The sequence below is a fragment of the Triturus cristatus genome, chromosome 3_2 (genome assembly GCF_964204655.1).
Source record: "Triturus cristatus chromosome 3_2, aTriCri1.1, whole genome shotgun sequence".
NCBI classification, from domain to species: Eukaryota; Metazoa; Chordata; class Amphibia; order Caudata; family Salamandridae; genus Triturus; species Triturus cristatus.
The window spans coordinates 921,938,328-921,963,917 of NC_140584.1; the positions used below are offsets into that span (position 1 = coordinate 921,938,328).

The 25,590-nt window shown below is 48.3% G+C and overlaps 1 protein-coding gene across 1 annotated transcript; it reads left to right on the forward strand.

The window, feature by feature from the left end:
- Positions 1–18,591: 18,591 nt before the first annotated feature.
- LOC146858797 (uncharacterized) lies at positions 18,592–24,121 on the forward strand. The gene is made up of 2 exons (XM_085649375.1): positions 18,592–19,270; positions 21,937–24,121. The coding sequence occupies exons 1-2, from the start codon at positions 19,030–19,032 to the stop codon at positions 22,485–22,487; spliced, it is 792 nt and encodes a 263-aa protein (XP_085505501.1). The 5' UTR covers positions 18,592–19,029; the 3' UTR covers positions 22,488–24,121.
- Positions 24,122–25,590: the final 1,469 nt, after the last annotated feature.

Sequence of the window (25,590 nt, forward strand, 5' to 3'; positions counted from 1 at the left end):
GCCACCAATAGGTCATCGATGTATTGCACGAGCACTGAACTTTCGGGCATCTTTAAATCTTCTAGGGACTTCTTTAGAATCTGATTAAATATTGATGGACTTTCTGTATACCACTGTGGAATACGGCACCATGCCAAAGTACGTTCACCGAACCGGAACGCAAACATTTGTTGGCTATCGGGGTGCAACGGGATAGAAAAGAAAGCATGACATAGGTGGATGACTGTGTACCATTCCGCATCATGGGGAATCTGATATAGGATTACCGAAGGGTTCGGTACAATGGGACAGCATGGAACGATTATATTCACTTTTCTCAAATCTTGCACTATCCTGAAAGTCCCATTATGCTTCTTTAAACCCATGATCGTAGAATTACATGGACTACTCATTATTTCTCTCAAAATTCCTTGTTCAATCATCTTGTCTATGACAGGCGTTACTCCTGCAATAATTTCTGGTGTCAGGTTATACTGAGGAATTTTCGGGTAGTTTACTCCTTTTACTGTTAGTTTCACAGGATCTACTCTTTTCATCAATCCCATATCTTCTCCTGTGAAATCCCATACTTCGGGTTTTACTGTTTTCTTCAATTCCTGAGGCAATTCCTCCGGATCAAATACAACAAATGCCTCAGTAGTTTCAGGTTCTAAGTTTGCCATTGTCATTCTATACAGTACATCCTCATCAGGAGTTTCAAAAGCTATGCCATCAAGGGTACAGAAAATAGTGCAATTCATTTTGCACAACAAATCTCTCCCTAACAAATTCACGGGGCTAGTGTCACACACGACAAATCGATGCATGTCGGTGAATTTCCCTATTTTAACCTTAACGGGATCTGTAAGATAAGTTTTTATCTGTCTATTTGAAACTCCAACTACTGGGATTGTGTCACCAGAGAGAGGAAGATTTTTAACGTCAGCTGATCTAACAGTTGAACGAGTTGCACCAGTATCCACTAGGAAAGTAATATTTTCATCATTTATCTTTCCATCCACAAAGGGTCCTGTCTGGTCTACCTCTAGAGTTGCGCCAAGTACGCACTCCTCTTCCTTTCCTAGGCACCATCAATAACTCTCTTCAACTCACTCTCATCGCGCTGCTGCAAATACTGCGAAACAGCACTAGCGCGCGGTAGCTTCATTACCTGTTCCTCGGTGTAGAATCATGTCTCATTACTGGATCTCTGAGGATTTACGCTCTGTGGAAAAGGTGGCTTTGGCACCTGACACTGTTGGGTAACAACCTGCTGCTGTCGCGGCGGTTGACAACTCACCTCATTCTGCACCTGTAGATTCAATGATGCATTATCACCATTAGCACTCGGGGGCAATTTACACTCGGATTTCCAATGCCCTAATTTTCCGCAATTATGACATGGCCATTTCTTTTTAGCTTCCTCTAGGCTGATATGTCTCTTTCCTTTTACAAATTTAGGTTTTTGTCTAGCTTGGCCCATGCCATTAGCTTGCTCAATCAGCTGGGCTTCTTGTCTCTCAGCTACCTTAACTTGTGCCCACATTGCCTTCTCTTTCAGTTTACGTTGTTTAGCTTCGATTTATTCACTAAAATATTTTGCATGTCGTAACACTTCATCTATCTTTTTATTCTGCCAATCTACTGTATGTTGTTTGATCATTTCGCTTACCTCAGATCTTAAACCATTGACAAATCGATATGCAAAATGACTTAGGTCCTTCTCACTTAATTTCTCATCTCCACTGTATTGCTTAAAGGCTAACAGTAACCTTTCATAGTAAGCATGAACAGATTCTTTAACCTCTAGGTGAGTTCTGTCAATTTTTACCCAGTCAGTTTCTTTTGGCGGCACTTTATTTTTCAAAAAGGTAATTACCTGTTCATATTTCCTCATTACCTCCGGATCAGGGGCTCCCGTCTTAGGATCCCTAGGGTACTCTTTTTAAAAAAAAAAATATTTTTTTATTTGCATTTTAACCAACACAAACACAGCTGGCAAGTCACAAGTGATTATCCACATACCCAGGCGCCCCCCGTGCCCCCACCCACCACCCGTAGTGACAACATCATGATCATCAGTCCGACAATATCCGGCTTCCTTTCACAAGGCAGAATTCCATAGTACTCTTTTATTCTCAAATGACTCCCCTCAGGCCTAGGGCCCACGGACCGTCCCCCATCAGCTTGGGACAAGGTCTTGCTCAGTAGGACTCTCAGCGTGTCAATCGGGTCCCAGACCCCCATCAAGACCATGGTACCTTCTCCATTTTCCCCATACTCTGTGGAATTTCCGGGGACAGGCCCTCTCTTTGTAGGTGACCCTTTCCGCCGCCATATACAGGTCCATTCCCCTCCTCCATTCCCCCAGTTGGGGAGGTATCGACGATCCCCACGCCCGCGCCACGTCCCTTTTTGCCACCACGAGGTCCAGCATTGCAAAGATCAGATGTGGGCGGCTCAAATCTACATCAGTAGTTATCCCTAATAAAACAAATTTTGGATCCATAGAGAGCGTGGCCTCCAACACCTTACTCAACTCACCCAGGATTTGTGTCCAATAAATGTGGATAATGGGGAAGTCCCAAATAACATGGTAGAAGTCCCCCTGCGGGTGTCCGCATCGAAGGCAACAGGAGTCACAGGCTCGACCTATGTGGTGTAGCCTAACCCTATCATAATATACCCTGTGCAGGATCTTATATTGGATGAGTCGTAGCTGGGATTTAATCGCGACTTCCCTGTGGTGCATCAGGGCTGGTTCCCAATCTATTGTGTCCAGCTCGCCCAAGTCCTGTTCCCAGGTTGCTCTCAGTCTCCCCAATCTATCTGGCGTGTTATTATTCAGGGTCTTATATGTCAGGGATACTAACTTATTGGGTATCTGTTCTTGCAGCAGACGACCCTCCACCGGGGCATATTCTGGTAAGGGAGAGGAAAGTGCCACGTTTCTTCCTGTCGTGGGCTATACAGGATTGATTTATGCTAGTTTATCGTGTACCCCGAGAAGGAGCCATACCTGCCCAGGAGCCTAAACCGTGCGGGGACTGTAGTGGCCGGTTGGGCAACATATAGCAGAATATCATCTGCGTAAAACGAGATTTTTTCTTCCTGTGTGTCAGTCTGCGATATTTGAAATCCCCGTATCTCCTCTGTCTGTCGGACCTCACAGGCCACTATTTCGATGGTGAGGGCGAATAGCAGTGGAAATAGAGGGCATCCCTGCCGGATCCCCCTCCTAATAGGAAAGTCCTCAAATATGGTCCCGTTCACCTTAACCCGGGCTCTGGGGTCTGCATATAGTAGTCCCACCCATTTCCTGAATTTGGGGCCGACGCCAAACTTGATCAGCGCTGCCTCCAGAAAGGGGCAGTGTACAGCGTCGAACGCTTTTTCAGCGTCCAGGGAGAGGAACATATGTGGGTCCTCCCAACCCCTCACCTCCATGAGCCAATCGTGGGTCCGTCGTAAATTTTGTCTAGTCGACCTGTCTGGCAGGAATCCCGTCTGGTCCTGATGCACCAGACCTGAAATCACCTGGCGCAGTCGGAGGGCCAAGATCGTCGCCAATAGCTTAGCCTCCACATTCAGGAGGGAGATTGGTTGATAAGACGCGCATTCCTCAGGGGGTCTGCCTTGTTTATATATGGGTATGATCGTGGCCATCCGCAGGTCAAGTGGGAGGATGCCCTCTTGGGTCGTGTCCTGAAACAGTGCTAGCAGGTGGACCATCAACAAATCGGCTCCCTTTTTAAAAAATTCAGCTGGGAGTCCATTTGGACCTGGGGACTTCCCCGGACGGAGTCTGGTTATTGCCTCTCTAATTTCAGCGGCCGATATGTCAGTTTCAAGGGACTCCCTGTCCTCGTCCGTTAAGATCTGGGTTTGAATTGTAGTCAGGTAGGCCATAATCTCGTCTGCCTCACCCAATTCCCTGGCTTTGTAGAATTCCCTGAAGTAGGAAGCAAAGGTCTGAACTATCTGGGCGTCCCCCCTCTGCAGCTGTCCCTGCCCATCGACCACGCCCTCTATCCACCTGGCATCCCTTTCCTTATGGCTTAGCCATGCTAGCAGCTTCCCAGACTTGTCCCCAACGTCATATAACCTGTATTGGGTCGCTAGTGCCTGTGCTTTGGCTTTGTCTGTTGCTAGGGTTTTATACTGCTGTTGGGTATCAGTCAGGCGCCGGAGCACCTGTGGGTCCCTGTCGGACAGGTATTGCTGCTCTAGTTCTAATATTTGGGTTTCCAGGGAGGTAAGCTCCTCTTGCGCTCTCTGCTTCACCCATGAGATTCGATTTTGGGCCCTGTCCCGGAGCACTGTTTTGTAGGCCTCCCACACTACAACGCCCGACTGCACCGATCCCACATTTTCTGCAAAGTACACTTTCGTGTCAGCCCGACGGCCCTGCAGTAGCTCATTAGTTTGCAGATCCCATGCCGTCAGTCTCCAGCCCCCACCGCTGGCCCTAGGCCGCCCACCCAACCGAACCAAGAGGGGCGAGTGATCCGAAATCCCCCTTGCCAGGTACTCAGCTTCATCCTCAGCCCCAAGTGCATGCCGGGGGAGGAAGACATAGTCTAGTCTCGAGTGTACTTTATGTTCCCCTGAATAATATGAGTAACTCCTGGTAGGTATCCGGGTGCAGCCGCCATACGTCTGTCAGGCCCAATGTAGTCACAACCCTAGCCAGAGGCGTAGTCGGGGGGCTGTCAGCCTGGTTCCCTGATCGGTCCATGGGGATGGACATGACGTCATTGAAGTCACCTCCTATGATATGTAACGTATCTTGTGTGTCTAACAGAATATCGGCCAATCCGGAGAGGGTCCTGGCCTGGAGTTTTGGGGGCGCATAGATCGAGGCTATTGTGACCCTCCGTCGCCCCCATGTTCCTGATACTCCTACATAAGTCCCCTGGGGGTCCGTTCAGGTCCAATTTACTGTAAAGGCAGGGGATTTTTTAATCAAGATAGCTACTCCCCGTGAGCCCGCTGTGTATCCCGCATGTGCCAATACTTTGTAGGCTCCTCTTGCAAGAAACCCACATTTCGTTCCTTTCAGGTGGGTCTCCTGGAGGAGGGCTATATCGGGGTGTATCCGTTTAATATGTGCTGTTACCAACCCTCTTTTAATTTTTTCCCCCAGACCATTCACGTTCCACGTAAGAACGTTGTAGGGGCCAGTTGCCAGTCCATCCTCGAGGGGTATACGGTCAAGCATCTGGAAGAAGTGGGATGTACCCAGAAACAGGACTTTCAGTTTGGTGGGGAAAAGCAACATATATTGTATCTTGCGTTCTCTCAATTTGGCTTTCACTGAGTCAAAGGTGCGTCTCTGCTTCTGTACCTCCCTACTATAGACTGGGAAAATCATTATGCGAGTATTTTCATGTCGTATTTCCCCTAGCTTTCTGGCTTCCCTAAGTATCATGTCCTTGTCCAGGAAATTCAGAAAGCGCGCTATCACGGGCCTAGGCTGCGCTCCCACAAGGGGTCGGGCCATCAGCGCCCTGTGGGCCCTTTCTATGACGAAACAAAAGGAGAATTTGTCCGCTGGGAAGGTGCTCCGTAACCAAGTGTGTAGAAATTCCGGCATGTTTGTCCCTTCCATTCCTTCTCTAAAACCCACAAAGCAGAGATTGTTGCGTCTTGCTCTGTTTTCCGCATCGTCCACCCACCACAGCAAGTCTTTATGTGAGGACTGGAGCTCCTTCATACCTTTGTGGAGGTCTTGTACTGAGTCTTCCGTCTCGCCCCATCGCGTCTCCGTTTCCGTGACCCTTCCAGCTAGATTCCTGAGGTCCTGGCGTAGGAGTGCCACCTCTGCCCCCACCGCGCCAATCTGACCCTCTAGCGCCGTCCTGGATGCCTGGATCGCCTGGAGGAGGGTATCCGTATCCGAGCAGGCGCCCGGGCGCTCCACCTGGGGGGGAGGGGGGGAGGTGGGGGGGGGATGACCTTCGCATACTGATCCATCTTGCCCTGTCGAGGTGGTTTCGGTTCCCTGTCCTTTCCCATGGCTCGGTCTGGGGTCAGTCACGCCGTCCCCGGGGCCTGTGGACGTGGTCTGGCCAGGGAGGGGGGGGGGACACAGGACTGTCCCACCAGCCCACCCCACGATGTACTCTGAGTCTACAGGGAGGCCCGCCTCACATGCCCACGAGCAGGATGTCTTCCAGGGATGTTGCGTCGCAGGGGGGGACAACCAAGTATAAGTAGGTAACTGGAGATGGGAGGGGGGGTCAACCCGGCGTCCCAGACCACCACCAGGCTTCACCCCAACACCTCGAGGGCCTGGTCTTCAGGCGCCGTCCCCCGACTCCCCTGGCCCCTAGGGTACTCTTGAGGTGGCCAACCTGTTATAATTTTACATTCTGCCCAGAAATCTGCAGGTACAATTATATCAAAAAGACCATTCAGATCTATCCACAACACTTTCGACAGTTTAACAAATCTTTCCACCTGTTGGTACCATTCAACTGTTTTTTCTCTTAACCTCGGAAAATCATTGGTAAATGACAAAATATCCTGCCTAGTCCAGGGAACATTTACATAACCCCCTCCTGGGATCTCCCTCATGGGACATTCAGTTACCACTGGCTCCTTTTCTCTAACCGGAAATGCCAAAAACGCCTTATCTGTCGTATCCTCTCTCTTTCGGAACCATCTACTTTTCCACCTATCTACATCACCCCATTTCCTTAATAAGGCAATCAGTTGTTTAATTTGAGTCACTCTCCCCGCAGTATTCAGATTTTCAATATCCTTTTCAGAAAAACCTACCCTATATGGTTTCTGTAATGATCTTATTTTCTTAAAGTCAATACCCATTTCACTCGCTGTCTCTTTCAATTTCTCATGCAAATTCCTCGCTCTCCAAGTTATACTTTTGCAGAGGAACATTAGCTCCTCATCCTGATATGCTTTTAATTTTTCAGTTGGAAAAGTCCCTTCTATTAATTCTTTCAAAGTTACCTTTAATTTTGCCACATCTAAAATTTGAGGTTCTGTATCTTTTCACTGTAAACTTCTTAACCAATCACTTAATTCTTCAGAAGTGGGACCTACAGGGGTTGTCTCACTTCTTATTCTATCCGTATTTCTCTCTGGGCTTTCTGTTGCTGATTCTGTTGTCATCAGTGCCTTACTTGCTGGACTTTGATTTACAGTCACATTTTTGGGAGTACTTAAACCTGATGTTCCTGCCATATTTTTCCATGCATTTCCTCCAGATCCACTTCTTTCTGTCTCGATTTGTCTACCGCAATTGTAGGGAACTGTTAAACAATGCTCACTATCTTTCTGTTTATCAAAGACAGGCATCACCGGCCCTATAGTTACAGGTACAGTCACTGCTTCCATATTTTTAGTTAATTCTCTAATTTTCTCAGTTAATTCCAGAGTAGTTCTAGCTAATTCAACCGAATTTTCATTTCCAGTCCTAACAGGTTGTGGCATTTCAGAATCTCTAAATGGATTACTTTTTCCCAAATCAGGTGGCGTTTGCTCAAGATTTTGATTAGCATGGTTTCTTTTCCCGGCGCACTCGGCGTCAGCAACGTAGATTTTGGTTGATACGGGGGAGGATTTTTATAAAACATGTCCTCCAGCACTTCATCCTCCGGTTCACTCACACCATATCTATAACCTTCTGACCCTGGATTATTTCTCTTTTCTGACACTTTCTGCCACTTGTCTCTTCAGTATTTCTCAGAGGAAACATACCATCAGTCATATTTGCATTTCGCCATCTTCTCCTTCTGTCATCATGACTTTCCTGCCCACACTATCTACCAAACATGGAATTATACCTTCTTCCACTCCGATGCCGTTCCCTTTCATACATCTCTTCTTCCCACTCTGTCAAAGCCTCGAACTGAGTAGGTCTAGGTCTCGGTTCTAACCTCATCATTCTTTCTCTTAAGTTCCTTAATACAGCCAAACTAAACAAACCACTTTCGGGAAACGCTGGTACTCCATCCTCTTTTGTATACTTTGCCCAATTCTCTAACCAAATACATGTATGGTACCCATATTTTGCTACCATAAAAGATGCAGGCAATTTCAGGGGAGAAAGTATCTGTCCTTCCCTAGTCACAATCGGCTTATCCTTTTTAAATAGATTTTTAATTTTCCCAAACCATGATTTTTTCTCTTTCTCAGGTGGATCATAGTACATCATTTTTTTTTTTTCTGTTCTGAATCACTAGACTTTTCAAATCACTTCCCTTGCGGCTATTCCGTATGCTCCTCCAATCCCAGCGTGACTCACACCAACGCACCAATCCTGGGCGTCTACGTCACACTGGCAAATTCTCCACTCCTAGCGCGGCTCACACCAACGCACCAATCCGTGAAATCTTTATCTCTCTACGGCTGGCCAATCCCAGCGCGGTCTTTCTGACGTCAGCTTTTCTTGCTACTCCTGCTTCTGCTGACCCCTCCTTTACAAATTTTATCGGCAAACTTTTCTTATGTTTATTTTAATCAAATCTGTTTGTAACAACATAAAAACACCACCATTGCCTGTTTCGCTCAACCAAAGAGATAGTTTTGTTCATTTACACAAGAATTCTGTATTTCCAGTGCGCAGCGCTTACCTCTACCCTACCACAGAATTATTCCGTTTCACCGATAAAGTAGCACTTTAACAAGCAAAAAGGCTAACCGTTTCTCTGGGGATAAAACACATGTGGAGACTACAATGCTCCTGAGAATTAAGGCCAGAGTTTCACGAGAGAACCTGTTGCTATTTCACCCACACACGTTCATACGGAAAATGTCCATACTGATAACACACAACGATGTTATCCACTTGAAACCAGACAATGCGTTATGCGACTTCACTTGCCACACATTTACCCGTCTACATACAGGGCAACCAACTTCCTACTTCCCGGAAGTCTTCCAAACAATTTGACACCATAAAACGCAACACGACTCAACACAAAGTGTTAAAACATAAACCATTAATCACCAAACTAGCCAAAAATAACCATAACTCTGCTACCAGAAAACTGCTCCAGCGGAAAAGGGCAAATTTACATATTCCCCCTATGTCACAGACTCGTCACCACACTAACTCATTCATACATTCATTCATTGGTGGGGCCTATAACACCAACACTCATACGTCTCACTTGAATCTGTGCACAGGAGAAAAGAAGCGCTGGACATGTGGGGGTACCTTGTTACCTATCGGAAATAATTATTTTACATTATATACATTAGCTCCTATAGAATCCTGACTTTTACATCAAGGCACTCCACCACTCCACAATTAGTTGGACTGGTTGATGGTGATTTAGAACCAGCTAAAACACAATTAAAGCTTCGGAAACATTCGGTTAAAATTCAATACCTTATTAAAGAATCACAAACTAATTTCTTATTAATGCAATTTTAGTTTATCCAGTTTAGTTCACTCTACATTAGCATGTTCAGGGTTATAATTCAAATAGTTCATATATTTAAGAGACCTCCAATCTTTTGATCCTTAGCATAAAATTTTACATAACATTTATATTTACCGAATTTTGCACATTTGGCGACCTTCCGACCACACAGAACCTGTCTACCCACAGCAATAATCAAAACCCTTCAGATGGAATCGTTCTCTTGAATTAAAAGAAAACCCAGGTAAACCAGGAAATCTCCTTCAGTTCAACGCAGTCCCAACGCCAAAGACGGTCATTCTAACGAACTAACCAACGAATGAACGAACCCCCTCTGCCAGATCATGGACTTTTATAACTTTTTTCTCCTTACTTTTAGGTCAATGTGCAACAATTTAGGGGTAGAAAGTGTTCTGATTGGCTAGTCTCCCAAATGTTCCCAGGTTTGCCTGTTTCCCATGAGACCGGGCATGACATTTCTCAATTGTATTCTTTTCACAGGCAAAAAGTTCCGAAGTAACAACATGCAAGCCTTCTTGTACAGGTCCTTCATTGTCCCCTCGATCGTTCGCACCATTCTTTGTTTTGGCAGTCCTCCATGTTCCTATCCTTGACAAGGAACACTCTGGTTCATGTTGGAGGTCGCTTGGAGATCTCCAGAGCCATCCGATTCTGCGCAGTATGCGTCGCGCTCACATGACGGTGGCACCTTCAGAAATCCATCTTAAGTACTGCGGCCTAGTAGGCCCGAATGCCAACTTAAAAGCAAAAACAAACATAACAGTAATTAAAATATAGAAATGAACATTCTAATGTTTAAACCCACACTAATCCCAATGTATATTAGTATTTTCTAGCGTATAGCAACATTTAAAGCAATAATACTCACCATTCTTCACTGCTGAAAGCACAAACCATCACAAAAGCAACATTAATCATGCAATTCTCTATTTTACCACGTTCTTCAGTTAGTTTACGTACCACAGTTAATCATTTAATTGTTTGCCATGCAACTAGCATTTTAGTCCCATGTGAATCTCATGTTTATCAAGGTGCAAAAGTTGATTAGTAATTCCATTCCACACTAGTTAGTATGAGTTAATGTTTAATATAGTTATGTAATTAATTTCATGCAAAATAGAGGAGGTATACAAAATTTAGTTTTACCTGCTCCATCAATGTAAAAGGCTGTGCAAACCAGAATAAACAAAGGTCTCACTAGGGACCAGCAACCGGATACTATAAATGCTGGAGCTGTCTATATTTACCATATTTTATTTAACTTTTATATAACGTGGAGGGTTGCCACCTGGCTGGTTTTATAATGGCATGACCAGTATCTTAGTGTCCCCTCTAGTACAACAAGCATTTGCAATACAATAGGTCTCGCATTTGCAAAAGTTTGAGCAATTGGCATTGTAAATTACACTGCCTATTATTTATGTGTTTTGAAAATTCGCAAGCGGGGCATAAACACACACTTTGTACTTATAGTCATCGCTTATGAGAAGCAAGGCTGGCAGTAACTGCGCCTCTTAACTGCCAGTCTTGCTTCTCGTAAGCAAAGTCTATTAGAACAAAGTCCGTGTTTACGCACCGATTGCAAGTTTTCAAAACACATAAATCAAAGGCATTTTCATTTATAATGCCAATAGCTCAAACTCTTGCAGATGCGAGACCTATTGCATTGCAAATGCTTGTTTAGGACTTGTGCCCTGCTCTTAACGTGATGGTTGCAGTCGCACCCTGAAAAGAGGTGTTCCTACCCACCCATTTGACAGTGGTGAATTTGGGAGAGGTGAGTGAATCTGCGACACTCCATCAATGTGAGGCATAATCTAGTGTTCGGGGAGTAAATTTAAATGGCAAGCTAATAAGGACAGGCCAGAGAGTGACAGATGGACAGACACGTGCCTTCATTTATTCTTTGCCTGCACACAGGTACCAAGATTCATAAAGGTTTTGCTGTGAATTGGTGTGTCAGTGTACTCCGGACTTATTCCTGAATTTCAGGAGTAAGCCCGGAGTACTCCAAGAGTGCAGTCACAGCAAAGGCCTTCGGTAATTCCAGCTTGTGATTGCACCGTTCTCCTTTTAAAAGCCTCCGACTCCCATTGTGATCTTGGGGTAGGTAAAGATGTTAACATGCCTCTTCCTCTTAATGCAGATATTTAGATTGCCATTCTAAGTGTGTGAATGTAAGCCACTCAAATTTCTCACAGGCAGTGGACATGTGCGGGATTGCGGGTGGAGGGGTAGTGGTGAAGTGAAGGACTCTCTGTCGAGAGATTTCATATTATGGTAGTGATTCTGAAAGAGTGATTTGACATTCCATTTAAGTGGTTTGACCCGAGGGTCACCCGTGCCCTGTTCTCTATTGTGCCTCAGATGCTAGAATGCCACTGGGCAGTGCCTCTATTCGAGACATCCATGCTTACGGCACTGGTCTTATACCACATGGTGGGCCACAGGTCAAGCCCTGTCTCCATAAGAAGCCTTAAGGATGGATTCCTCCAGTTTATTTTCACTATCAGGTCTCTGAAGATTGGATTTCATGCAGCACACAACAGCCTACTCTAATGTCAGGAGACCTCTCACTGCCTCCCGGAGCTGCATGAACAGCAGATGCGGGGACAGTTTACCTCAGGGCTCTGCGTGAACGGCAATAGTAATTTCCTCGCATCCGAACCTCCCATTCTCTCGACAGTCCCTGCCATGCTCCCTGAAAAGACGAAAGTTGGATCCGATCGAGAGATGCTCATTAATACCTACTCACCCTTTACACGTCGCATGTTGATTCTGTGTGTCGGTGGATCTCGCTTTCACAATGCAGGCATGACGAGCAACAGACAACGGATGGGCGGGGCCTTAGGGAGACAGGGCGTGCACCAACCCCACTTCCAAAGAAGCCAGACAGAAAACCAACGATTATAGATCTCGCAAGCGATAGCTGTGCTGCAACGCAGTCGAGACCTAAAAACTAGGAAAATAGCCTAAGCCGGTAATTTCCCCCTTATCATTTGCAAAAAGAACAACTGATGGACAGAATGCTGCACAATGTCAAACATTCACCCCAGAACAGGGATCTGGGCCTAAATCCATAGTTTGTTTGCTCCCCGTGCCTTTCCAGTTCAGACCTAGCCCTATGCAAATCAGACTTGACCCTGTTCCCCATGGGAACAGTCCAGCCCGAACTGCCAATCCTGGGCCCCCCGGGTCTGGAAACAAGCATCCTGTGACCAGTTCTGGGGCATCACTCCTCATCAGCCAGGCTAGCTTGACTCCAGGGCATGGAGAGCACAGAACCCATGTCTGGGCATACCCGTCCCACTCGGGGTGACAAATGCAAAAAGAACCATTGATGGACAGAATGCTGCACAATGTCAAGAACATACTTTAAGCAGTACATGTAAGACAAAAACGCCAAAATGTGTTCTATAACTGCCTTAATGACCCCTGACTGTTAAAACCACCAACCAATGCATGAGTTCACATACCCCACACCTTCACTAAATATCATACCTAATTCCTATTAATTTAATCTACCACGTAGAAACTGGAGAAAAAGTATTTTATGCTTTCCTTAAGAGCGCAAGCCTAATCCTAATCACCAAAAACCCAATAAACCTCGGATCCAAAAAAGCATGTTGCCTGGTGTAAGTGATACAACACCTCATTTGGGGTAGTAAGCGGTATATAAATACAATTACAATACAAATACAATATATACCTCACACTGATAGTGTTGTAAAGTCATCCTGTGCAACCCCATTTTGGGCTGACTGGTACTGGCGATAACTGACTCTGACTGTCCTTGGGCTCTGCATAACCAGGGCCAGTGATATGGTGAAAAGACACACATACATGAGGGTGCACTATATATTAGGGTACACCTATAATTGTAATGACCTACCCTATAAGTCCCTAATACATAATGGGGCAGGGGGATTAAAACTACCTTTAAGCCCCCTAGTATATAATAGGGCATGGCAGTTTAGAGGCCAGCAGCTCTTCCTGCACTTGCATGTGTGCACTGGTGAGAGCCTGAGGTCATTTTCAAAGGAGTCCTGTGTTGCAGCACCACTTTTATATGTAACTTGTGCCCAAACTTGACTTTGATGGTAGGGGCACTTGAACATTGATAGACTACAATATTGTGGCATATTAGGTACCCCAGGGTGTCCTTGAGGTGTCCCACAGGTGGGGGTCAGGTACTTATAAAGAGGGCCCTTATAAATGAGGTTTTATATGCCTTGGAGATAGAGAAATTGCACATTTCACTTCCCCCATTGTAGTAAACTACTTCCTAAAATTAACTTTTATGCTAGGAGCACTGGGGAGTGAGGTTCTACATTACGTTTGCTTATTCAGGACCCCTAAAGTCTCCCCTAGGTGTCCCAAGGTTGGGGGTCATGTAACTAGATGTAAAAGATGTTTTATAGGCCCTGGTGTTCCGGAAATTGTACCTTTCATTTTCCCCATTGTAGATCCCCAGCCACATAGGTTAAGGTGGCAATAGTTTATTAATGCATAACTATTGGTAGGAATCAAAGCAAATATCATTCAAGGACTTAGGAGAATGGTATTAATAAATCCAACAATATGCTATTGTTAAATTTGCCCTAAAGCGTACAGAAAAGAAGTTATATAAGTCTTGTCTGTAAGCCAAAATTCAGCCTTCCTGTGGTCTCCCCTGATTGGTCAAGAGGATTAGCCAGGCTGCTTTGATGAAGCGGTAAGTGGCTCACCCAGTGAAAGGCTATCTTTTGGAAGAGAATTCTACTACACAGGAATGCCAAAGCAGGTGGGTCGTAAACCATGGAGTTTCAAAGGGGGTTAGGACAGTCAGGGACTGCCAAGCTGATCAACCCATCAGTTCCCCTGACCTAGCCAGATGGCAGGAATAAGGCAGAAATTTGCAGATGGTAGCGGGAAGAGAGCTATGGAAATGAGCCATACTGGACGTTGGTTTAACAAGTTCATCCTCCTTTGCTGCAAGATCAGCCATATTGAATTTTGGAGAAATAGTGCTTTATGGGAGAAGATTATGCTACACTTTGGAGGAAGTGGTGTACTGCACCTCTTTGGACAGGAATGCTCTTCTCCTTGACTCCAGAAACAACTGAATAAATTTGTGAGCGATGCAGAGATTCTCAGATCTGCTGCTTGAAACTAAGAGGAGAAGGCTTTCCAAGCTGGACACTTGTTTTGCACCATCAGGCCCTACATTCTGACTGACTGCACCTGCAGCATTATCTGGGACTTCAGCTCTTTGGATGTACCTTGCTTCAAGAAGAATAAAGAGTGGACTCCCTGAAAACTACAGATTAACAGAGCTTACCTGGACCATCACCACCAAGAATCGCCAGCCTGGAGTGTGTCCAGTGGATTTCTAAGGGTTTTGTCCACGTGGATTGTGAGAACTGAAGTCCCAAATTTTCAAGGACCGTTTTGGAGATTTCAGACCCTAGGTTTATGTTTTGGACACTTTAGCACCCCCAGAGGAACTTCAGGAAGAAGTTCCAGAAGTTTGGAGAACTTTGGAGCAACTTTGGAAAAAAAGCTCCAGAGGAAAACCAACTCAACTTTGAGAGCCAAGTCGGCTACCTTCAGCCGCGAGCCGGCCTGCCCTGCTGGTTTATCACGCTGTTAGAAATGGGGGGTCTCTAGTTGGCAAGAGCTTGTTCCTTTGTCCAAATAGGGACCCTTCTTCCTAGTCAGGGTAAGGGAGTTACACTCCTAAAATAAACCCTGCTCACCCCCTTGGTAGCTTGGCCCGAGCAGTCAGGCTTATCTTAGAGGCAGTGTGTAAAGCATTTGCACATAACCAACAGTCATGCAGTGTAAACACTACAAACGGACACCACACCAGTTTAGAAAAATATCCAATATTCTTATATACATAAGACAAGACCAAAACGATAAAAATCCACAATACAGTATTTAAAAATATTCAGTTATATAAATAACCTTGTAAAACAGTTCCTTGATGTCGATAGCTCCGTCCGAGGCTATCACGGCGTCGTGAGCAAACAAATCCAAACAGTTCTGGCTGACTGCGGCGTCGCGGGCCAGCTACGGCGTCGGGAAGACCCGCAAACAGTACCTTTCAGAAATGCAGGGCGTCGATGGCCTCTCGTTGAGCTTCCGAACACACGGCGTCCGCAGGCATCGGTTCCGGTGGTCGGTGCAGGAGTCGTCGGGGCCCTCGAAGTCACACGCGTTGCAGATCGAACTCCTCTTTGCTGAAGTCAGGAGCGCTGGCGTCGGCAGGCGTCGGGTGCTGCGGTGCGAAGTGCAGCGGTGCAGCGTGCGGTGCCCTCAGGCCGCGGTGCGAGCAGCGACTCGGTGGCGGCGTCAGATGGCGTCGTCGGTGAGACCAGGGTCGCGGTGTGAGATGAAGGTGATGCTCGTAACAGTGCTGACAGGTCACGGTACAAGCAGCGGCAGCGTCGTTGCTGGAGCGCTGTCATCGGCTGACGAACTGGAGTCGATGGCACCGGCGTCGGAAGGCCAAGGCCGCGGTGCGGTATGAGGGCGGTGTGTCGTGTAACTTTACAAGTAGTGCGCTCAAACCCCGGTGCAAGCAGTGGCGTCGAGTCCGGCGTGGGGCGACGTTGTTGGGGATACCAAGGCATCGTCGTGAAGCGAGGCGGTGCGGAGCCCACAGGTCACGGTGCGAGCAGCGGCTCAGTGGCAGCGTCAGCTGGCGGCGGCGGTGAGACCAGGGTCGCGTTGCGGCGGTGCCCTCTGCAGTGCCTTCAGGACACGGAGTCAACAACGGCGTCATAGATGACGTCGAGCTGGAAGTCTTTGCTGTTCCTGAGACTTCTTGAACAGGGAGCAAACTCTACCTCAAGCTCTTGAAGAAACTCACAAAAGTAGATTGCAGAAAGTTCAGTCCAATCCTTTCACTGCCCAAGACAGAAGCATCCACTGCAGGCCAACACAGCAAAGCACACAGCAGAGTGGTAGTTCCTCCTCACAGCTTCTCCAGCTCTTCTGCTTGGCAGTCTTCTTGATCCAAAAGAGTTCTAAAGTTCAGGGGTCTGGGCCCAAGTATTTGTACCCAACAAATCCTTAGATCTTGCAGGCAGAGGGTGCAGTGGCGGTGCGTCCATTGGGGGTGTTGCCCCCCGCCCGCGCCCACAGCTCCCTCGGCGTCTCTGAACTTAGTTTACTTAAGTTCAGATCACCGAGAGAGAACTGACAATCATGTCAGTCAGCATGACGTCGGACTGCCCACCCACTTCAGAGTCTGAAGGGGGTGGGCGGGCCGGCGTCATGTTGACTGACATGCATTTTAATGTCAGACCAGCCAGGGACAGGCAGCAGCACAAGTGCGCATGAGTGGGGAAGGTGAGCGAATTTTTCACCCGTGGCTCGTGCATGCCCATTAGGAGCCCCTCGGTCTCCTAATGGGCAGGCGGCGGGCAAAGAGCAACCGTGCCCTAAGCCAATCCTGGTGCTGCAGCAGCTCCAGGATTGGCTGAGGGGCTGTCACTCCAGTCCTGTTCCAAGATGCGCCATTGCCAACGCGGACTAGGAGCAGAGGCGGTCAGGTAAGTTTTCATTTTTAAAATTTTCTCCCTCGGCCCCCCACCCCCGCGAGTACTGCAGTGCGAGCCGCGACTGCCACTGAGCAGTACTACCCAGTGTCTTGTCAGCATCCAACTTAGAGGTGATTGTCTGTGGGGAGGAGGGGGTGGTAGAGGGGGGCATGCGTGAAACGACATCTGAGGCTCATTTGCGTCAACTTTTCAAAACATTACTTGATCACAGCGTTATCCATTGATTTCCAGGCGGCGGGGGGTCGCAAAGAGAGAGATTTTAATCTAATTCGTTTTTTCCTCAAAACCACGATAAAAACAATCCCGTTTTGGAAAAACTGATTTTAAAGAATCTAGTACATAATTCATATAATGTATGTAACGCATGAAACATGTCGAATTAGCCTGGTACCTGTTGTCGGGGAATTGATCGATTTAGCACAATCTGAAGTAAAATAACCCTTGTTACAGTGACGTCATTTTGTGAAGAGTACATTTGAAGATGTGTTTTTTTTGCATTTTTATGTACAGCAAACTTAATCCAAGGGCATTTGAGCACTTTCCACGAGCGCCAGCCACGGTCATTTGTTTTGTTTGTATGCACGGGGAGATTTGGTGAGTTGCCCAGAATCAGAGTATGTTGAGTCGGCGCCGAGACTCGAACCTGAATTCCTAGCTCCAAGTCGGCAGCTCTGGCTATTCCCTATGTTAAGAGACACCTGGTGCGAGACTTTGGCAGACTGGAGGCTCTCTGAGGGAGACAAGGGGCTCCCTGCGAGACATCTTGGGGCGGGCAGGGGTTACTCTAGCTGAGTCAGGGGCTCTCTGGGGAGATCAGGGCCACCTGAGGAGACCACACCCCCTCCCCCGTGGAGACGGGCCACCCTCTGGGTAAGAGCACATGGAGAGGCAAAGGCACAGATGAGAGATATGTAAGGACAAGGGCAAAGGAAAGACACACAGGAGTGATATGTAAGGGCACTGGGAGAGCAAAGACACAGAGGAGTGACATGTAAGGGCGCAGGGAGAGCAAAGACACATATACTGAATAAGCAACTACCTTTGTTATATGATATGAAATCTATTTATTAATGTAATAACTGCACTTTCACAATTGCTTTATTAAACCTTGATTTCTCCAAATTGCTTGAAAATGCACCATTTGCCCATTCTTTTTAAAAAAATGTCACTGGGGAGAATCCCCAAGTAGGTCACTCGGGTTCACTATTCTCGCTAGCCACAGTGCGCTTTGCCACAAATTTTAAGCCCTACCATTTACAAATGTCACCAGCCGCCACTGAGAGGGTGTCTGTGCCTGGCCAGAACCAGTTTGGCCTTCTCTGGTGTGATTTCCTGGCAGTAGGTGGAGACGGCATTGTCAGAGGCAGACCAGGCCCTTTGAGGTACAAGGAAATCTCCTCCCCTTCCCCCATCGCAGCCCAGGTCTATTCAGCCCTTTCCTGACCTACCTAGCCTATCTTGAGCCCCTCTGGCTCCCCAGCCTTCTGTCATCCAAAACCCAGACCGCCGCGGTCGCAAACAGTGACGAATGGGAGATCCGGCGGAAGAGCTGTAGCATAGCCATAACTGCGGACGCTCCGTGACAAATGTGGCGGTCGAAAAAAAAAAAAAATCACAACAAGGCCACCAAGTGCACACAGCAAACCAGTCTTGCCCTCAAAACACCTAACACCCCCCCATGGCAACTCCAAAAATACAAATCCCAGGACAACCCACACAACACACCTGACAGCAATACTCCATTTTAACACACCCACATAGCTGAGTATAAAACCAGTCCCTTCCCTGACCACAATGCTTTGCAATACTCCAGAAGTGAAGGGACAAACACCACAGCTGAAAGGAGAGGGAAATCATCATACCATCACAACACACACACACCACACACAGCACTACCACCACCAACTCCACACCTGCACCCATAACCCCTTTGCACATCACACACCATGGCACCACTGAAAATGCCCAAGTTCACAGAGAGTGAATTGTCAGTCATGGTAGATGAGATAATAAGATTAGAGCCACAATTGTTTTGTACCCAGGTCCAACAGACACCATTAGCCACCAGAACACAAATGTAGACAATGATAGTTGACAGGGTAAATGCAGTAGGGACCACCCCGCGCAACAAACAGGAAATCATGAAGTGGTGGCATTACCTGAAGAGTGTAGTGAAAAAGAAGAGGAACAAGAACCGTGAGCTGGCTCAGAGGACTGGCGGTGGCCCTCCCATTTCACCAAGAACATTCACTGCACTGGAGGAGAAGGTTCTTGCCATACTGCAGCCACAGAGTCTCAAAGGAATAGCCGTTGGAGTGCAAGCTGGTAAGTACCAACAAATGTATACCATTACACTGCTATGTACTGTCTTGCACAACTACAAAGCTACATCTCCGAGGCCCAAGTACATACATCTGCATCACAATACCCAACGCAGGTCTCACAGATGTAACATTCACTCCATCTGAATCACCCCAAAGGTAGCCAACATTTACAGGGTTGTATGTGTCCAGGCAACCAGCACTACAACTCCCACCATGCACCCCTGTTCCACCCCTGAGCAGGATGTAACACTCAAGAAGCATGTAGCAGTCATCAGATCACTACAACCAAACTAACAGGTAGGTAGTCATCTTCCCAGGGAGGGCTGTTTGGGGGGTGGGAGGCCTGCACAACTCCCACCATGCACCACTGTCCCACCCCTGATCAGGATGGAGCACTCCCCCCCACCCAGAAGCATGTGGCAGCCATTGAATGGTTCCCCCTCACCTAACAGGTAGGTAGCCATCTTCCCAGGGAGGGCTGTTTGGGGGTGAGAGGCCTGCACAACAACTCCCATCATGCACCCCTGTCCCACCCCTGAGCAGGATGGAGCAATCTCCTCACCCAGAAGCACGTGGCAGCCATTGTATGGTTCCCCCTCACCTAACAGGTAGGTAGCCATCTTCCCAGGGAGGGCTGTTTGGGGGTGGGAGGCCTGCACTACAACTCCCACCATGCACCCCTGTCCCACCCTGAGCAGGACGGAGCACTCCCCCCCCCCACCCAGAAGCATGTGGCAGCCATCAGATCACTACAAACAAACTAACCGGTAGGTAGCCATCTTCCCAGGGAGGGCTGTTTGGGGGTGGGAGTCCTGCATTACAACTCCCACCATGCACCACTGTCCCACCCCTGATCAGGATGGAGCACTCCCCCCCACCCAGAAGCATGTGGCAGCCATTGAATGGTTCCCCCTCACTTAACAGGTAGGTAGCCATCTTCCCAGGGAGGGCTGTTTGGGGGTGAGAGGCCTGCACAACAACTCCCATCATGCACCCCTGTCCAACCGCTGAGCAGGATGAAGCAATCTCCTCACCCAGAAGCACGTGGCAGCCATTGTATGGTTCCCCCTCACCTAACAGGTAGGTAGCCATCTTCCCAGGGAGGGCTGTTTGGGGGTGGGAGGCCTGCACTATAACTCCCACCATGCACCCCTGTCCCACCCTGAGCAGGACGGAGCACCCCCCCCCCCACCAGATCACTACAAACAAACTAACCGGTAGGTAGCCATCTTCCCAGGGAGGGCTGTTTGGGGGTGGGAGGCCTGCACTACAACTCCCACCATGCACCCCTGTCCCACCCCTGAGCAGGCTGTAGCACTTCCCCCACCCAGAAGCACGTGGCAGCCATTGTATGGTTCCCCCTCACCTAACAGGTAGGTAGCCATCTTCCCAGGGAGGGTTGTGTGGGGGTGGGAGGCCTGCACTACAACTCCCACCATGCACCCCTTGCCCACCCCTGAGCGGGATGGAGCACTCAAACACACCCAGAAGCATGTGCCAGAAAGTCCACCACAATGTGACAACAGGACAGGTATGGACCGGCCTCCTTCCTTCCCCTTCCGTGGGCTTGGGGTGGGGTTGACCTCTGCTCCGGCCCGCCCTCCCTTATTCCCCCCCCTCACCCCCCCCCCCCAGGGGTATGCTCTGAGTCCCCCAGACTAAGATTGCTTTCTTTGTGGCATGGTTGGGTACGGAGGGTGGGTTCTGGGTGGAATTGGGGGTTGTGGGACAGTTGAGCGGACATCGCTCCCCTTGAATACAATTGTTCGTAGGCTAGGTATGTAAAGCACAGCACTGTGTTAGAATGGTGGCCTTCCTAGCGGCCTTGGGATATTATTGTAATATATCATGGACAACACTACAATTTGAACAGATGGCGCACAATGCCTGCATTGTATCCTGTGTTCTCTGAATAATTAAATGTTCAATGTGATGTGTATTATGATGTACCCCCACATGAAAATCCCAATAAAGTTTGTTTAAAAAAAAAATGTGACAACAGGACAGGTAAGCAGACAGTGCATGCACCCCAGCATTCATCAAGAAAAGCATGGAGACATATGACAACACACGGCCCCACATCACACAAAAACTGACACAGATACAATCCCAATTTACAGTGTGCAGACAGCTAAGCGTATGTAACCGTCACAGAAACAGAAGTGTGACTCACCAAATCGCAGGTTGGAGCAAATCAGGGCACAAACATGCACAGCAACGAATGCTCTCTGTAACTTCCATGGGGGCTGAGCATAAAGGACCATAGGAAAAGTAAACAAGCATGGTCTGTGGAACAAAGAAATCAAAGCACAGGACAGGACAAAGGTATGCATGATATGACAATGGCTAGTTCATGCCCAGCTGTAATGGCTGCCAGTCAGAGTAATCAGCAAAGATGCTTCACATAAAGTTGTATAGCCACCAGTTGTCAGATGACAAGCTTTCATCCTAATCCTAAAATCTTCACGTGGGTCCTGGTATCCATTGACATGTCACACCAGTGAAAAATAATGTATGTACCCGCACATCATGTCATGATGTACATCACTGTGCGGACATACAATGTGTGAAATAGTTAAATGTATGTTGCATAACCAGTAAATAAGAGACATTGAACAGCAAGCTTGAGGTGTGCACATCAATGACCATCTCCCCTCTATCCCACAGATGACCAGGAACTGACTGCAGAGGACGACAACATCAACCTGCAGAGCCAGTCTCCTCCCCGAGAACATGGACTCTCTGATGCAGACTCCCTGGATTTTGAGGATTTGGTGCTCGAAGCCAGCCCATCTGGTATGCCAGGGCGCAACAGGTCCCAGGACACCACTGCCACCCTCGCCCCCTCACCAACAACAACAACAACGCTGACCGCTGCTGGAACGACCAGTGCGGCCATCACCACCAACACCACCACCAGTGCTGGCTGCAACCCTCGCACTGCCCCAGAGGATGACCACTCCACCCCAACAACTGCGGAGGGCAGGGAGAGTAGGCGTGTGCATACAGTGGTGAGGCAACAGGTCCGTGACAGCAGTGCAGGTGGGAGAACAAGTGGCAGTCAAAGACAACAGGACCCTGGGACCGAAGCCCTGGCAAACATCACCAGAGTCCTTGGGGCCTATGAAAAGGTCCAGGGACAAACGGGCCAGGCTCATCAAGATGCCTGTGAGCTCCAACAGCTGCTGAGGTCCATAGACAACGCATGGGTCAAATAGTGGACATCTTGGCCCAGCTAGTGGCAGTACTGAGGGTCAGGCCTGTGGCACAAACAACACCTCCACCTCCCTCCTGTGGCATGCAGGATGCCAGTTCCCCATCCTCCCTGCGGACACGGAGAGGGGTGACTCCTAAGACCCCACTGGCCCAGCAGCTGTGGCCCCCCCCTGCCAAAAAAACAAGGGGCCGTCCAAAGAAATCCTTGGGAGGAACCCCTGGCAAAGCACCTGCCAAACGCCATCCAAGGAGCCAGCCATGATGCCACACATCTTCACCCTGCAAAAACAGTTGACAGAATGCAGAACAATGTCATAAATTCACCCCAGTACAGAGATCTGGGCCTAAATCTATCGTTTTTTTGCTCGCCATGCCATTCCAGTTTGAAGCTATATGCAAATCAGTCTTGACCCCGTGCCTCATGGGAACAATTCAGCCCGAACTGCCAAGCCAGGTCCTCCCTGAACTGGAAACAAGCATCCTAGTACCTGTTTCGGGGTTTCACCCCTCTTCAGCCAGGACAGCTTGATTCCAGTGGCATGGAGAGCACGGGACCCACGTCTGGGCATAACCGTCCCACTCGGGGTGACTAATGCAAAAACAACAGTTGATGGACAGAATGCAGAACAATGTCATACATTCACCCGACTACAGAGATCTGGGCCTAAATTCATCGTATTTTTGCTCACCATGCAATTTCAGTTTGAACCCAGCCATATGCAATCAGTCTTAACCCTGTTCCTCATGGGAACAGTCTAGCCCGAACTGCCAAGCCAGGTTCTCCCTGGACTGGAAACAAGCATCCTAGGACCAGTTTCAGGGTTTCACCCCACTTCAGCCAGGAAAGCTTGATTCCAGTGGCATGGAGAGCATGGGACCCACGTCTGGGCATACCCGTCCCACTCGGTGTGACAAAAGCAAAAACAACAGATGATGGACAGAATGCAGAACAATGTCATACATTCACCCCAGTACAGAGATCTGGGCCTAAATCCATCATTTTATTGCTCACCATGCCATTCCAGTTTGAACCCAGCCATATGCAAATCAGTCTTGACCCTGTGCCTCAAGGGAACAGTCCAGCCGAACTGCCAAGCCAGGTCCTCCCTGGACTGGAAACAAGCATCCTAGGACCGGTTTCGGGGTTTCAACCCTCCTCAGCCAGTATAGCTTGATTCCAGTGGCATGGAGAGCACGGGACCCACGTCTGGGCATACCCGATCCACTAGGGGTGACTTGGCAGTTCGGGCTGGACTGTTCCCACAAGAAACAGGGTCAAGACTGATTTGCATATGGCTGGGTCCAAACTAGGGTGGTGTGGTGAGCAAAAGAATGATGGATTAAACCCAGGTCCTTGTGACTGGGGGTGAATGTTTGCATTGTCCAGCATTCCGTCCATCAATTGTTTCTTTCGTACACATCTTCACCCTGCCATTGACTTTGTCAACTGTCCTTCCCCACACAGCTATGTTAATGGCATCCATCTGTTTGACTGGGTCACCACATCAATGTGGTGAGGAATCAATTGTCTCATCTACCATCACTGACAACTCATTTTTCCACCCTTCACAATTCTGTAAATATTCACTCCCCTGTCACATATACCCATTGTAAATAAACACTCCTTACACACCAATGTTGTTGTGTCTGCTCCATGTTTATCACAGTATGTGCAATGTTAACCATGATTACAATGTCACAGGAGCACAGATTGTCTGTAGGCAAGGAGAGGCTGAAGGGACCTAGGAAAACACAACAGAACAATAGTCACTAGTCAGGCGATGGCATCACAGCCATCACACAACAGTTGTCATCAAGGTACTCCAATATGCACACATTACAATGAGCAACAGTACCAACATAGACATACTGTTGCTGTGCATAACTACCCTGTTCCCTAAACATTGGCAGTCAACAACAGGCTGCAGTCACAAAGCTCACATCGACCTTTTCAACAACAACATCAGCAGACAATGGCCCTGTTGTACATTGTTACTCACCTTCAAGTGAAGCAGCGGTTGATGAGCTGTTGTCGCAGGTCGACACCTTCCTCCTCCACTATCCTCATCACTGGACATGTCTATGTCTATGTCTATGTATTGGTATTTGTAAGGCGCATATATCACCAGAAGGTCTCATAGCGCCAGCTGGTTTGCAGGCGGGGGCCTTGGCTACTCATCACCGTCCAGGATTAGTGGGATTTCCTTGCGCAAGGCCAGGTTGTGGAGCATGCAGCATGCGACAACGATCTGACATGCCCTTTTTGGGCGAGTACATCAGAGCACCTCCGGTCTTGTCCAGGCAGCGAAACCGTGACTTGAGGAGACCAAAAGTACGCTCCACCACACGACGTGTCCTCCCATGGGCATCATTGTAGCTGACTTTACCCGGTGTCCGGGGATTCCGCAGTGGGCTCAACAACCAAGGACGGTTGGGATATTGTGAGGAGTCCCCTCCAGTACAACGCGAACCGCCCGACCATTCCAGCATGGCGGCCGCCATGTGGCACAAAGGAAGTCGGGTCAGCAGTCTAGCAGGCCGACTGGACATTGCCAGTGTTGAACCAATCAGGGAACAGCCAGGCGGGGCCTTGGGGCACAAGAGGGCGGCACTCGAGACACCAAAGAGCCCAGGATAAGGAGCGGAGAGGAAGGAAGACAACAAGGAGGAAAACAAGGAAAAGACTGAAGCGGACGAAGATGGAGTCGATACCGACAAGGAAGAACAGCAGGTGCCCAAGGACATGCTTCCTGCCAACGAGGAAGAGCAGAGCACTGACGACCGCTCAGGGAGCAACACGATTGAGTCCAGCACTCCAACCTTGGGTGGAGAGGCTGCGACTTCCACCCCCACGGCCCAGGAGGGTCGTGAGTTCAGACAAGTGCCTAAGAGTGGATTCTTTGCATTAAGGGGTTGGTGGGCGGGTGTCAAGAGCCACACCACCCTAAGTCACTGCACGTTCCCTGACACCTAGGCACCGCACGATAGGGACACACCGGTGACGGGAGCACTATTTCCCCAACTTGTTTGTAACCCCAAAACAGGAGGTCAGATTATGTTTTCTTCTTCATTTTTTCTTTTGTCCCTGTGATGTTGTCAGGTCCC

Bases quoted from the DNA above. Each gene is read 5' to 3' on its own strand.
- LOC146858797 (XM_085649375.1), top strand. From the start codon at position 19,030: ATGATAGTTGACAGGGTAAATGCAGTAGGGACCACCCCGCGCAACAAA. The intron at 19,271-21,936 runs GTAAGTACCAAC...TCTATCCCACAG, and splicing joins AGCCGTTGGAGTGCAAGCTG to ATGACCAGGAACTGACTGCA.